Source organism: Oncorhynchus clarkii, chromosome 9 (genome assembly GCF_045791955.1).
Source record: "Oncorhynchus clarkii lewisi isolate Uvic-CL-2024 chromosome 9, UVic_Ocla_1.0, whole genome shotgun sequence".
NCBI lineage: Eukaryota > Metazoa > Chordata > Actinopteri > Salmoniformes > Salmonidae > Oncorhynchus > Oncorhynchus clarkii.
Window position 1 is genome coordinate 61340494 of NC_092155.1, and position 16148 is coordinate 61356641.

The 16148-nt window shown below is 43.8% G+C and overlaps 1 protein-coding gene across 1 annotated transcript in view; it reads right to left on the reverse strand.

Moving 5' to 3' along the window:
- Positions 1-5958: 5958 nt before the first annotated feature.
- Positions 5959-16148, reverse strand: part of LOC139417333 (nucleolar protein 4-like) — a 36178-nt gene continuing 25988 nt past the window's right edge. The window contains exons 5-11 of the mRNA XM_071166602.1: positions 13391-13532; positions 10029-10315; positions 9708-9893; positions 9004-9192; positions 7092-7211; positions 6634-6844; positions 5959-6179 (exon numbers count right to left, since the gene is read on the reverse strand). Coding sequence (XP_071022703.1) covers positions 5959-6179; positions 6634-6844; positions 7092-7211; positions 9004-9192; positions 9708-9893; positions 10029-10315; positions 13391-13532 — 1356 coding nt within the window. The remainder of the gene's footprint in view (positions 6180-6633; positions 6845-7091; positions 7212-9003; positions 9193-9707; positions 9894-10028; positions 10316-13390; positions 13533-16148) is intronic.

Consider the following 16148-nt stretch of genomic DNA (forward strand, 5'->3'; position numbering starts at 1 on the left):
TTTTCTTTTGTCTTTTTAGTCGCTTCACATATATTAATTAATATTTATACCTATAAACACTTTTCAAAAAAATCTAAATATTCAGTCACATGTACTGGAAAAAGCTCCACTTTTAAATCACAATGATAAATGTACAAAACAATGATAAACGTTTCATATAAATGTTATGGTAACAGGTAGAGAGACTTTACTTTCATCATTAAATATCATAATGGAACAAAAATAAACTCAGAGATTCATCAGCGTTTCCTGAGGTTCTTGTGTTCCCCCTTGAGGACCAGGAGAGGGGAATGGCTTTTACATCACATCATTGAGGAGCTGTTACGAGAGGTCAAAGTGTACCTTATAACAACCAGGAAATGTGATCACAATAGAACCATCATAGAATGAGTGGCTACCATTGCGTTTTAACTACTGTGATCCTCCTACCTTTATATTATGTTGCTCAGTGATTGAGTTACATGTTAATGAATCCATTTGACTCCACCCGCCAGGAGCTTGTTAAAACACGGCTATTCAGAAGGGAAAAGGTGGCTGGGTTATCTGCAATCGTTCAATAGGAATCTGTGTATCATTATGCTACTGATAAATCTCAGACAGAGGTAGGCTATTCATGGTGCACTTTGAACTGGCATGACGCTCGCTCTCACTCCTGAATCCCTAAAGAGTCTGATGCTATCAGCCATCACCAGATACCAACCCCAACCTGGTTGTCTTAGTCTAGCCTCACTTCGACCATGTGAATGTCATCTGACCACCTTTCAAAGCAGTCACATCTGTCTGCATTTGATATAATGCACTAAATAAATGTCTGAGCAAATATAAACAGGAAGGGTAGGTGAGAAAATATCATGGACAAAAATGTAAAGTATTTGGAAAAATCTGTACATGTAAACATCACACTTTCACTGAGTCCAAAAAACCAGAAAGAAAGAATACAAAGCTTCACATTGGTATACAGTACATTACAACCCCCTGCACAGAACTACAGTCTCTGGCCAATGCAGGAGAAGTAACAAATAAAATAATATCAAGAACAATAGAAGTTTTACAGAGCACCACCAACTGTTAAAACAGGCAAGGGTTGAACTTGAAACCACATACATTTTCTGGAACCGTGCTTGCTGTACACCACAGAAAAATGATTTAGGTTTAAAATGTTTCTTTTACAACCTTTTGTACAGCTATACATATATCTGACCACATCAGCAATCCACAAGTTACTAGGGCTTTTACGCTACATTTTTATAAAACATCTATACATTAAAATTGTCCTGCCAATGCAACGAGAAATCCACCGGAACAAAATATGTCTACAAATGGTTGTTTCATTGGTCACAGTAACTGCAGCACACACATGAAAATGTATCTCGTAGTCTTAAGACACATTAAGAAGAGACCCTTTTCTGGACACACAAAGAAAAGTGATGCGTTAGTTAGAAACGTGAATTTAGATCAACCCGGCATCAATAACATAATGTGTATCTGCATTGTGGTAGGTTGTTGTCTAACCTAGCCATCTTAAGATGAATGCATTAATTGTAAGTCGTTCTGGATAAGAGCGTCTGCTAAATGACTAAAATGTCAATTTAAGTGACGATGGCAGTTTACTGATGGCTGTTGGAGCTTATGGCTGGCCAAAAGTAAAATAGGGGCAAGGTGAAGGAGACATGGAAGACATTTGAGTGTATCAGGACAGAACCCTACCCACTGGGCACAGACGTCAATTCAACATCTATTCCACGTCGGTTCAACATAATTTCCTTGAAATGACATGGAAACAACAGAGATTCAGCCAGTGTGTTCCCCAGTGGGTACACTCTTAGAAAAAAGGGTTCCAAAATGGTTATTTGGCTGTCCCCATAGGAGAAACCTTTTTGGTTCCAGGTAGAACTTTTTGGGGGTCCATGTAGAACCCTCTGGGGAAAAGGTTCTACATAGAACCCAATAGGGTTCTACCCTGGAACCACAAATTATTATTCAAAGGATTCTCATACAGTATGTTCTACATAGCTATACCTACACTCTTTGAAAAAAAGGGGCTATCAAGTTGATTCATCCAAATGAGTCTATTCAAATACATTTTTTACCTGCATTCAAATGTGTACACACACCTGAGCTCAAAATAACAGTTTCTAAAGCCTGACTAGTCTAGCTAAAATAACATTACTGAAGTCTGATGCGTGCAAAATATAATTCTCTTTTAAAACAGCACTTCTCTTGTGTTGCTAGTAAAAATTCAGATTGAAGTGATTTAGTTAAGACTGTGAGATTGGCTGATTCTTGCATGAGCCTTGCCATGTACTTTAAAACCCAATATTGTGCATTTTAATAATGATTTCCACAATATGTTATCCATAAGATGATCAGTTTAGTGGACAAAAATAATCTACATTTAAATCAATACAGACATCCAAACTAAAAAGTAAAACACACACTCATATCAGCTCTCATCATAGACCACCATGATCAACCCATTGTCAGGCATGTGTATCTTAAATGTGGAAATTGAACATGTGAATCAAGTATGATTGTTCTGTAACAATGTCCGGTTACAAATATATACCATGTTATTTTATCCTGAGCTGTAAAGTGCTTCCAAACTTGCAATAGATTATACATTTGAAATATAATAAAGAAGTCAAATTATGTCATGGATGGTGACAATAAATAAATTACAGATTATTTTGTGCATGTCATTTTAGACTGTCCTGTTCTTGGAATGATCATCGTCACAGCAATGTAGTAGATATATGTGCTGCTGACATCATATATTATAAATTACACTGAAATACATTCCTCTCTTATATGAATTATCTGACAAATCTACAGTACATTCGGAAACTATTCAGACCCTTTCTCCACATTTTGCTACGTTACAGGCTTATTCTAAAATTGATTAAATAAAACATGGTCCTCATCAGTCTACACATAATACTAAATAATGACAAAGCGAAAACAGGTATTTTGACATTTTAGCACATAAAAAAAAAAAAAAACAGAAACACCTTATTTACATAAGTATTCAGACCCTTTGCTATGAGACTAGAAATTGAGCTCAGGTGCATCCTGTTTCCATTGATCATCCTTGAGATTGATTGGAGTCCACCTGTGGTAAATTCAATTGATTGGACATGATTTGGAAAGGCACACACCTGTCTATATAAGGTCCCACAGTTGACAGTGCATGTGTGGAGGCACAGATCTGGGGAAGGGTACCCAAAAATCTCTACAGCATTGAAGGTCCCCAAGAACACAGTGGCCTCCATCATTCTTAAATGGAAGAAGTTTGAAACCATCAAGATTCTTCCTAAAGCTGGCCGCCCGGCCAAACTGAGCAATCGGAGGAGAAAGGCCTTGGTCAGGTAGATGACCAAGAACTCAATCACTCTGACAGAGCTCCAGAGTTCATCTGTGGAGATGGGAGAACCTTCCAGAAGGATAGCCATCTCTGCAACACTCCACCAATCAAGCCTTTATGGTAACCACTCATCAATAAAAGGCACATGACAGCCCATTTGGAGTTTGCCAAAAGGCACCTAAAGGACTCTGACCATTAGAAACAAGATTCTGTGGTCTGATGAAACCTAGAGTTAACTCTTTGGCCTGTATTCCAAGCATCACATCTGGATGCAACCTGGCACAATCCCTCCGGTGAAGCATGGTGGTGGCAGCATCATGCTGTGGGGATGTTTTTCAGCGGCAGGGACTGGGAGACTAGTCAGGATCGAAGGAAAGATAAACAGAGAAAAACAAAGAAAAATACACAGAGATCCTTGATGAAAACCTACTCTAGAACGCTCAGGACCTCAGACTGGGGCGACGTTTCACCTTCCAACAGAACAACGACCTTCAGCACACAGCCAAGACAACACAGGAGTGGCTTCGAGACAAGTCTCTGAATGTCCTTGAGTGGCCTAGCCAGAGCCCGGACTTGAAGCCGATTGAACATCTCTGGAGAGACCTGAAAAAAACTGTACAGCGACGCTACCCGTCCAACCTGACAGAGCTTGAGAGGATCTGCAGAAAAGAATGGGAGGAAATCCCCAAATCCCCAAATACAGGTGTGCCAAGCTTGTAGCGTCATACCCAAGAAGAGGCTGTAATCACTGCCAAAGGTGCTTCAACAAAGTACTGAGTAAAGGGTCTGAATACTTATGTAAATGTATATTTCAGTTTTTAATATGTAATAAATTACATGTTTTTTACTTTGCCATTATGGGGTATTGAGTGTAGATTGATGAGGGGAAAAAACCATGTAATCAATTTTAGAATAAGGCTGTAACAAAATGTGGAAAAGTCAAGGGGTCCGAATACTTTCCTAATGCACTGTTTAAGGTGCTGACCGGGTTGACTACTTAAAATAATTTAAGTGTACAGAGCAATTTTTTTACTAAAGAGCTTTGAAAGGGCAACTCCACTTCACTTACACAACAAACCGAAATAATGCCAACGTTTACCAACAATAAAACGACCACTTAGGACAGAGTGCTCAAATGACTGGCCTGTCAAAGTATGTTGATAGAGAGGATGTTACAGCTACAGTACTCTGTGCTGCTCTCACATACAGTACACACACCATAGCAAGGAACTGTTGAGTAAACTGTGATGCCATCACACATGATCAAGATTGTCTTTTGCTTCTTTTTTAAACCGTGTGTTTTATGTCATAATTTCTGCTAATGAGAAATGCAAAGACCGATAAGAAAAAGGAGTTGAGGTGGAGAGAATCTGGTGGGATTTTGAGGGAAATCTTTCTCCATAGCAGACCAACAGCCGTTACAAGGAGCACAATGCATTCACCATACATTTCCATGAGATGACCATGTGACGTTCACGAGACAAAGTTTATGACACAACCATATGCTGTTAATATCTGACTGACTTAAACCAACCCAAACTGTTAGTCTCTGAAATAAACTCAAATTACTGAACAAAGGTTCATTGACCTCAAGTCTACTATCATTGTATATCAGGTTCTGTCCTATTCACATCTGTCTGGTTGGTGCCAGTCAATGAAAGGCCTCCGTTATGAGGTTCCAGATAAAGAAGAGCATCTTTCAGAACAGACAACAATGAAGCTACAGTGCTGCCATGAGACATACTTTCTTTTTACACAGCATTCCTGATTGACAAATTACCTTACTGCTCCCAGCGGAGCCTTGCAAAATATTATGGGATGTTTGTGGTAAATCTGCTATCTCTGTGGAATGTTTTACAGGTTAGCTCATCATGCTGAGACTAAAAGCATGAGGAGGAGGTAGAGGTACGCTAAGAAGACCTCCCTTTGCACAAAGTCCCACAAAAAGACTGAGTATATGGAAATTGGCTTGCATTTACTGATTCTCTTCCATATTGCACCCTGTTACACACTTTCCCCAGAAGCATGAACCTTTTGCCTACAATCCAAAACCTGTAGGTTTGGACACGTTACAGTACTTTACCCTCCAGGTTTAACATCCCCCTTTTCTATGATCACACTTTGCATACCTAAACCTTCAAACTTTAAAAACTACTGTTGAGGTTAACAGAGCAGTGTCATAATGCCAAATATGAAGCAATAATTCATGTTTGACAAATACCTCCTCAGTTTAGAAAGAAAATCCATGGAAGGAGGTGACTTTGCGGTGTTTCTGGGGTATGAATGAAGTGGGTGAGGAGTAGGTTTGTTATGGGAATGGAAAAAGCTAACTGGGCACTAAGATTAGTTTGAATGTATGGATTTTATATTTGGGTAAATTCTTTGCATTCCTGTGACCATATATCTACTATCTGTATGGCCCAATTGTGCGATGCAGTTTTACTCCTAGTCTTTACTTTGACACTTTACTCAGTTAAACTCTTAATTAAGTGTCTGTCTGTCTGAATGTGTTTGACTGAGGGTGATAGTACAGACAGACAGCCTGGGGAGACGGGTCTTGGCACGGCATAGTTCGTCCGGTCTGGCCTGTTTATGGTTCAGTTCTGCTGCAGGATCAGGTTCTCTAGCTCGTCTGCAGATCGGAGCAGGAAGGCGGCAGACTCTCGGTACCCGGCGATGAGCTGCCTCACTGCTGTGACCTCAGGGGGGCTGAGCTGAGCCGAGGCACCTCCCCCACCTCCACCCTGACCACTGTGACTGTTAGAACTGGAGGAAGAGGATGTGGGAGCCACAGACTTCATACTGAGATCAGTGGGACCTGGAGAGAGAAATTATAGTGTACTTTAAGTGTGATAACCCCATACAGTAAAGAAAGCACAAGATTTACTGGGTCACAATTTATTAGATTAGTCCATCTGTAGATGCTCTACAGATGGTCATACTGTCAACAAACTAGCTGTTGCTATGCAACTGCTTCCTACGGTTAGGGTTAGGGTAAGGTTTAGAAAAACATTAGGGTAAGGGTTAAGGTTAGAGTTAGGGCTAGGGTAAGGATTAAGGTTAGGGCTAGTAGATAGTTCGTTAAAAAATTACTGATAGTCTGTAGATACCCTGTTGAGCATCTACAGATGGACTATCCAAATAAAGTGTGACCAATTATTTATATACAATATAGGCAATCAATAATCACACTAATATAGATACAGGTACATACAGTACAAAAACACATTCTAACTGAATCTCAGTCTAGGACTTGGGTAGAAGCTAATTACCATTGGTCTGTGTGGTGGTGGCACCGGTGGTCGGCAGGTTGTTGCTCATTGCTCCGTAACTGCGGAAGCTGTAGTTGAGGCCCCTGTTGGTGCCGTTGGTGTATACTGGGTCCTGGGACTGGGAGTAGGCTGAGGCAGCCAGGGAGAAGCCTGAGGGGGCAACTGAGGCCGGGTCCCTGGAGCTGTTTTTATCAGCAGTAGCAGGTTCCTCCTACAGGAGTAGCTACAATAGTTATTACACTGTAATAGGAAAAATAACATAGTAATAAGAACTTGTACATTTTTAGCAAGATATACAGTATTTGAATCTACTGTATGTACATACTGGTAATGATGTTACCGACAGAAGAACATGGACTTAATTTACTGTCATGTATAAACAAACACACTCCAAAATAACATTAATTAACAAATACAATACAAACATTCTGTGAACACATAAATACATGTACACTCACAGGGCCTTGATAGACATCTAGTCGCATCCTCTTGGCAGCGTTGCGTGTCTCACTTTCACAAGCAGCAGCGAGAATGTTCTCTGCCATGGCAGAGGTGAGGTGTGGGGGTGTGGGCCGTGTCTGACAACACAGACAATAGTGTTAAGGGTGTGCAGTATAATATTCATGTAAGAGTGAATATTTATGCATGTTCATGAAACTTGATTCTGAAATGTTACATTTGCAGATACAAAATGATAGCTTTCTACACATCCTGGCCATCCCAGTCTCTACAAACAATCAACCCCCTTCAAATGAAATTCCAAGTTCAAGAACACTGGGAAACTGCGGCACTCCAAAATGTTTCTAAATCAGAGAATCAAGAGCATGTGGAAGGGTGTGGGAAGTATTTACAGGTTGCAGTGTTACATTGAACCAGTGGCGACACGTCATTCTGTTTTGTGCACCACATTTTTAGCTACAAAAAACTCAAACAAACTGAAAATATGTATACACGTACTAATGCCAAAATATATATACACGTATTAATGCCAAAATAACATGCAAAACAGGCAAACCCAACCCCCCAAAAAACAATAATATATATATTTTGGGGGGTGGGTTTGCCTGCTTTGCATGTTATTTTGGCATCACTTTGCAAACAATGTAAAAAAAAAAAAAATCTAAATTATTAAGTTAATAAAGCTGCATACAAACTGCTATTCAGTGGAGTGGGTGTGTGGTTCTAATTCTGAGTTTAAGGGTCTCTTTTCCAAGCTTAAAATGATAAACATTCAACATTGGCCATGCTGTCAATCCAGCATGATTTCTGTCACACCCAAAACAACTGTGAACTTGTAACTGGGAAATCTGACTTCAGTGAGTTCAAGACAACTGGGAACTTGGGAAAAAAACTAGCTAACCCATAACCTGTTTTAGAGAAATGTAATCATTGAATATTGTAAGAGCTTTCATTGTCTGCTTATATACCCCCTTTTATTTATCCTACGGTTCTGACTTGGTGTACAGTGAGAACACTGTAAGAAAAGAATGGCCATGTTCTGAATTCTGTAGCTGTACATTACAAAAGTGTTGAACAAATAGTTTTATTGACTACGTCCGTCCTAGCTCGCTCATTAATGTCTTAATCAAAATTACGGATAGCCTCTTATCCGCTTTTTGTCCCCTTATGCCATAGTTTGTATATCTCAATTGTCAGTAGGAACCACATTTGTTTAAGCAAGTCAGCCATATCAGCTGTTTTTTTAAAAGGCAGTAAATTAGGCTGAATGAACTGTTTCGCTGCCAGACAAGATAGCCAGATGTAACAGTGGTAAGGTGTTGGGACTGCTGTTGGGACTCTACTGTTAGGACAGCTTTATGTAGGCCCTAACAGTTTGTGGGCAGAGTTTGTCACCGTTATAGTGCAATTAATCTATTGTTTCAGTGTTGTGTAGTGGATTTGGAGGCATGCATCCCCAAATTTTGTTTACCCCACCAAGATTTACATGCTAAAATCGCCACTGCATTGAGCACATCTTACACACTTATAGTTCCCAGTTTGAACAGTAAGGCATTTGGAAAGAATGGACCAGCATGTCTCTGATCGTCTGTATGAGAACACACCAGGCTGGAGCATCAGCTCTGTTTGTAGAATAGGCCAATGTTTGAAGTCTGTTACAAATCACAGCCATGAAGTGCTGTCTTTTTCGGGCTTCTGAGCTAGAAATGATGGTCTGGGCATGTTTGTGTGCTGCTGTTTTCCAATGTTCTTGAACTTGGGATTTCACCTGAAGTCATTGTCATAAATGGCAACTAATAAAGTCCACTCTACAATCAACCCCCCTTTGTAAGATCATAAGACTACCATCTACTAAATAGGGGGAGGGGGGCTAGGGACTATGGGGAGGATACTGAGGGGAACAGTGCCTACCTCAAAACCAACCTTCTTCATACGGCGGCAGGACTTGAGGTAGGTGCGGATGCGCTTGCGGGAGCGCTCCTGGAACTCAGGGAACTGTCGGCTGCATGACTCGATGATGGCCTGGATCTTCTCCTTGGGCTGCTTGGAGATGGGCACCATGCGGTCCAGGTTCTCATCCACAAACAGACGAACAAACATCTGAGAGGGTAGAGATAGAGGCGGGGAAGGGAGGAGAGCGAGGAGGATTGGGTGTATAAGGGAGGAGAGGGGGAAGATAGGTTTAGAAGGGAGATGAGATGATGGGAGGTGTAGAGGGGAGAGAGGAGGAGGGGGTGTAGAGTAGGGGAAAGCAGTAGGGGTATGTGTAAACAGACAAAAAGAGCAACAGCAGAAGTGGGGGAGTAAACATGGAGGTAGAGCATGAAAGCGGGTGCAAAGAAAAGGAGAGGGATTAAATAAAGAGGGGGGAGAGATGAGAGGAGAGAAGATATAGTGAATGCAAAAAAACATTCAAAATGCACAATAACATGACAATGGTCTTAAGGTTGAGGAGTGCCATTTTACATTTTCCCTCTGACATTTATATTATTTTGAAAAAGTGCTAACTTAACTTCTTTGTAGATATTTGGGTTGCATGAAGACAAATTGTGTTGCATAAAGGCCAATTTCTTGAAGTATATATTTAGTTGTGACAGCTGCGATGATACTCTTACATTAAATGCTTTCAGCCTCTCTGGGTCCATTCCCTCAGCATCAGTGATCTTGTCACTGTCATCGTGGTCGTCATGATCGTCATCATCATCATCGATGATCTGAGCACGCCCAGAGGTCAGGTCCTCAGCACTCATGCTCAGTTCTGTCTTCAACGAGTCATAGCTTCCGGAGCTGTGCTGAGGAGACTGTAAACACCCACAAAGAAACAAACACTGTTACTATTGCCACAGATAAGGACACAAAACAGCATTCAAGTTGTAATAAAACATCTGGTGTGGCTATCACCACAACACCATATTCAAATGAATTTCTGTCCTTACCTTGTTGCCGTAGTCTGGTTTCCCAGGGGACTTCCTCGTAGGGTCAGCTGAGTAGGGCGTCCCAACAGGGCTCCCCACAGGCAGCAGTCTGTCAGTCATATTGACTGGTTGCTGGTCCTCTGAGGAGGAAGAGGAGGAGGTGGTGGTGCTAAAGTCCAGGGGAGCACTCACCCCGTTCTCAGTCACCTCCCTGTATGGAGCCACACCATCTGAAGGGACACTGCCCACAACCATTGCCTCCAGGGGGGTCAGGGATGGCAGTCCGTTGGCACTCTCAGAGTCGTCCTCTGAAAGAGAGAGAGAGAGAGAGCGAGCGAGCGAGAAATTGAGGCATGATATAATAAATGAAATATAGTCTCAATAAATCCAGATATTATCATTCATAAAATGTTCCTTTTCCCGGCCCCCATTTGAAAATGTGAATTGCCAAATCCTACAAATGGAGGTTTTTGCTAACTGTCATATAAGTAAGATGACTTGGTGTGTTGTGAGGATGTGCAATGTAGTTGTTTTTGATAGAGTAAATGTGTCTATTTATTTACTCAACTATTTCTATCCTTAGCAATCACTCTATTTGTGTGTGTGTGTGTGTGTGTTGAGGGCTGGGGTGGATTTACATGCTATATGTTGTGCTCTCAGTGTTTGTATAGGAAGAGGAGGGTATTGGGGTCAACTGTCAAAATAAATAGAGGGTGCTGCCACAGTAGAGGGCTGTGTTTCTAATGGGGGATGGAGGGATGGAGATGAGGAGAGAGGAAGGGAGGAGGAGGACACGATGGGATGGTTAGGGAGGATGTGATGGGATGGTAGGGGAGGATGTAATGGCGGAGAAGCTAAGGGGGGAACAGACCCTCACAGGGTGCCATGCAAAGTACAAGTGAACAGTAATGATCTGTCAAAACAACACTAATGTGGGGTTATGCTGTTAAACCACGAAGACGACTCATTTCTACCATCACCTTTTCCTTGAGGCCATCAAAGTCTCCCTTTCCCCCATCCAAATCTAAAAGGTGATATGGCATTTTTCTATTGTGTTGACTAGCTAGAATCCAGCCAATGCTAAATCTGTGACTTTTTCTTTGAATACACTATTCAATACAAACTGGTTACCAGAGTGTATGGTTGTCTAGAGCTTTTAATATCTGTAGTTTCTTAGTGGATGTCCACTTTCCCATCATGAGTTAGTCATGGATGGAGGTGGAGGTGGCTGGAGGCCCCTCAGACATTAGGGATGATTGAGGTTGGGTTGGTGTAGTGAAACACTACACATAATGATGGATTTGGTTGGATTAGTACATTAATAGAAGCACAAAGTGCTCCCTATCCTATACTACTAGTACATGGTTCTCCCACACCTGCTTAACGTACAATCGTGGCCAAAAGTTAAGAATGACACAAATATAAATTTTCACAAGGTTTGCTGCTTCAGTGCCTTCAGATATTTTTGTCAGATGTTACTATGGAATACTGAAGTATAATTACAAGCATTTCATAAGTGTCAAAGGCTTTTATTGACAATTACATGAAGTTGATGCAGTCAATATTTGCAGTGTTGACCATTCTTTTTATTTATTTAAAAACAAAATCCCCCTTTTTCTCTCCAATTTCGTCGTATCCAATTGTTAGTAGTTACAATCTTGTCTCATTGCTACAACTCCCGTACGGGCTCGGCAGAGACCAAGGTTGAGAACCATGCGTCCACCGAAACACAACCCAACCAAGCCGCACTGCTTCTTAACACAGCGCACATCCAACCCGGAAGCCAGCCGCATCAATGTGTCGGAGGAAACACCGTGCACCTAGCGACCTGGTCAGAGCGCACTGCGCCCGGCCCGCCACAGGAGTCGCTAGTGCGCGATGAGACAAGGATATCCCTAACGGCCAAACCGTCCCTAACCCGGACGACGCTAGGCCAATTGTGCGTCGCCCCATGGACCTCCCGGTCGCAGGCGGCTGCGACAGAGCCTGGGTTCGAGACCCTTCATTTTTCAAGACCTCAAATCCGCCCTGGCATGCTGTCAATTAACTTCTGAGCCACATCCTGACTGATGGCAGCCCATTATTGCATAATCAATGCTTGGAGTTTGTCTGAATTTGTGGGGTTTTGTTTGTCCACCTACCTCTTGAGGATGTTCTCAATGGGATTAAGGTCTGGGGAGTTTCCTGGCCATGGACACAAAATATCGAAGTTTTGTTCCCCGAGGCACTTAGTTATCGTCATGCTGGAAAAGGCATTGTTCGTCACCAAACTGGAGAAACTTCTTGTTGTGTTCTTAGGCAAAATTGTGAGTGAGCCCTTCCCTTGGCTGAGAAGCAACCCCACACATGAATGGTCTCAGGATGCTTTACTGTTGGCATGACACAGGTCCGATGGTAGCGCTCACCTTGTCTTCTCCGGACAAGCTTTTTTCCGGATGCCCCAAACAATTGGAAAAGGGATTCATCAGAGAACATGATTTTACCCCAGTCCCTAGCAGTCCAATCCCTGTACCTTTTGCATAATATCAGTCTGTCCTTGATGTTTTTCCTGGAGAGAAGTGGCTTCTTTGCGGCCCTTCTTGACACCAGACCATCCTCCAAAAGTCTTCGCCTCACTGTGCGTGCAGATGCACTCACACCTGCCTACTGCCATTCCTGAGCAAGCTCTGTACTGGTGGTGCCCTGATCCCACAGCTGAATAAACTTTAGGAGACGGTCCTGGCACTTGCTGGACTTTCTTGGGCGCCCTGAAGCCTTCTTCAAAACAATTGAACCGCTCTCCTTGAAGTTCTTGATGATCTGATAAATGGTTGATTTGGATGCAATCTTACTGGCAGCAATATCCTTGCCTGTGAAGCCCTTTTGGGCAAAGCAATGATGACGGCACGTGTTTCCTTGCAGGTAACCATGTTTGACAGAGGAAGAACAATGATTCCAAGCACCACCCTCCTTTTGAAGCTTCCAGTCTGTTATTCGAACTCAATCAGCATGACAGAGTGATCTCCAGCCTTGTCCTCGTCAACACTCACACCTGTGTTAACGAGAGAATCACTGACATGATGTCAGCTGGTCCTTTTGTGGCAGGGCTGAAATGGAGTGGAAATGTTTTTCGGGGATTCGGTTAATTTGCATGGCAAAGGGGGACTTTGCAATTCATCTGATCACTCTTCATAACATTCTGGAGTATATGCAAATTGACATCATACAAACTGAGGCAGCAGACTTTGTGAAAATGTATCTTTGTGTCGTTCTCAAAACGTTGGGCCACGACTGTACATCCCAAATCACGCTCAACCAATGAAAACAGGGACATACTGTAAACAAACAAACATACAGTACGCACAAACACACACACTCTCACACAAACACACAAAAAGGCTTACCGTCTTCCTCTTTCAATGCTGCTTGTGGGCTGTGTACCATCCCTCCATTGGGGGGACTGAGCTCAGGGACAGGGGGACGCTCAGCAGAGACCCACGTGGGCTCAGCCATATCCATGTCCTCACTGCTCACCGAACTTTCATCCTGAGAAGAGAGAGAGAAAGAGGAGAGAAAATTTAGACATTTCTCAAATTACGATTTCGTCCCTGAGGACGATTGAATAGGCTGCTGAAGATTTGATTGTATTTAATTTATTACGATCCGAATTAGCCGACGCCAATGGCAACAGCTAATGTTACTGGGGTCCGACATAACGAACAAGACATTAAAGACTAGAGACTATACAATTAATATACATTTAAAAACATTAACATGTAGTGTGTGTGTGAGGGCATCTATCAGTTACACATACATGTTGCGAGGTGTCGCTTTATTCATTTTTTAAAACCAGATTTGCTGTTCACTTACGCTATATAAGATGGAAGGGAGTTCCATACACTCTTGAATTTGTTCTCAAAACCCCTGGTGGCATGTCTGACAACAATAAAGAGCAAAAGCGGCTCTGTTCTGGGCCAGCTACATTTTAACTTGGTCTTTCTTTGCAGCATTTGACTATATGACTGGACAATAATCAAGATAAGATAAAACTACAGCCTGCAAGACTTGTTTGTAGAGTGTAGTGTCCAAAAATCAGAGCATCTCTTCATTACGGACAGACCTCTCCCCATTTTTATAACCATTGAATCTCTATGTTTTGACCATGACAGTCTCTTCAACTTGTTCAACAGCACACCTAAGCCTATATGGGAGGGTCTGGGTGGGCATAACTCCGAGGTGGCGGTTCTGGTGAGGGACGTGGACCCCGCTCCACTTCTTACTCGGCCCACTTACGTAATGTCTCTGGAGCAGGAACCCTCACCACCGACCCCGGACTAGAGGACGCCACTGGACTGATGGTCGAGTCTGGAGTGAGTGGCTGCGCCGCTCACTGGCGGGAGACTCTGGCGGCGCCGGACAGGCGCGAGACTCTGGCGGCGCCGGACAGGCGCGAGACTCTGGCGGCGCCGGACAGGCGCGAGACTCTGGCGGCGCCGGACAGGCGCGAGACTCTGGCGGCGCCGGACAGGCGCGAGACTCTGGCGGCGCCGGACTGGAGGGATCCGGACTGTCACCCATCGTGGGAGGTTCCGGTCTGTGGCCCGTCGTAGGAGGTTCCGGTCTGTAAACGATCGCCGGACGCTCTGGACTGGGTACTGTAGCCGGACGCTCTGGACTGGGTACTGTAGCCGGACGCTCTGGACTGGGTACTGTAGCCGGACGCTCTGGACTGGGTACTGTAGCCGGACGCTCTGGACTGGGTACTGTAGCCGGACGCTCTGGACTGGGTACTGTAGCCGGACGCTATGGACTGGCGAGGCGCACTGTAGGCCTGGTGCGTGGTGCCGGCACTGGTGGTAGCGGGCTGGGGACACGCACCTCATGGTGAGTGCGGGGAGGAGGAACAGGGCGTACTGGACTGCCGAGGCGCACTATAGGCCTGGTGCGTGGTGCCGGCACTGGTGGTACCGGGCTGGAGACACGCACCTCAGGGCAAGTGCGAGGAGCAGGAACAGGGAATACTGGACCCTGGAGGCGCACTGGTGGCCTGGTGCGTGGTGCCGGCACTGGTGGTACCGGGCTGGAGACACGCACCTCAGGGCAAGTGCGGGGAGGAGGAACAGGGCGTACTGGACTGCCGAGGCGCACTATAGGCCTGGTGCGTGGTGTTGGCACTGGTGGTACTGGGCTGGTGACACGCACCTCAGGGCGAGTGCGGGGAAGAGGCACTGGATACACTGGACTGTGGAGACGCATTGGAGATCCAGAACATAGAGCTGGATCAATACGTCCTGGCTGGATGACCATTCTAGCCCGGCAAATGCGAGGAGCTGGAATAGAGAGCACCGGGCTAGAATAGCGCACTGGAGACACCGTGCGCATCTCTGCATAACACGGTGCCTGACAAGTTACACGCTCCCCACGATAAGCACAAGGAGTTGTCTTAGGTCTCCTACCTGACTCAGCCAATCTTCTCGTGTGCCCCCCCAAGATTTTGGGGGGCCTCTCGGGCTTCCGTGCTAGCCTTGTACCCTCATAACTTCGCCGTTCCTCCTGTGCTTTCTCCACCTGCTTCCATTGCAGAGTCCTTTCCCCTCGGTACTTCTCCTCGTAGTATAGATAATCACCCACGAATTACCCAAGGAATATGGCTGCCTAAATATGGTTCCCAATCAGAGACAACGATAAACAGCTGTCTCTAATTGAGAACCAATCTAGGCAACCATAGACATACTAAACACCTAGACTAGTAAACAACCCCATAAACATACAAAAACCCTAGACAGGACAAAACACAACAAACCACCCCTTGTCACACTCTGACCTAACCAAAATAATAAAGAAAACAAAGAATACTAAGGTCAGGGCGTGACAGCGTATATGGTTGAATCATCAGCATACATGGACACACATGCTTTGTTTAAAAAGCAATTTACTCAACAACAGATTATGGTCAATATTATCAAAGGCTGCACTGAAATCTCACAGTACAGCTCCCACAATCTTCTTATTATTGTCACGATCGTCGTATGGAGGGGACCAAAGCGCAGCGTGGTGTGAATACATTCTTCTTTATTGAATGAAGAACACTAAGAATACTTAAATAAAAAACAACAAACGATTAAGACGACCATGACCGCTATATAAACACTGTGCTAACAT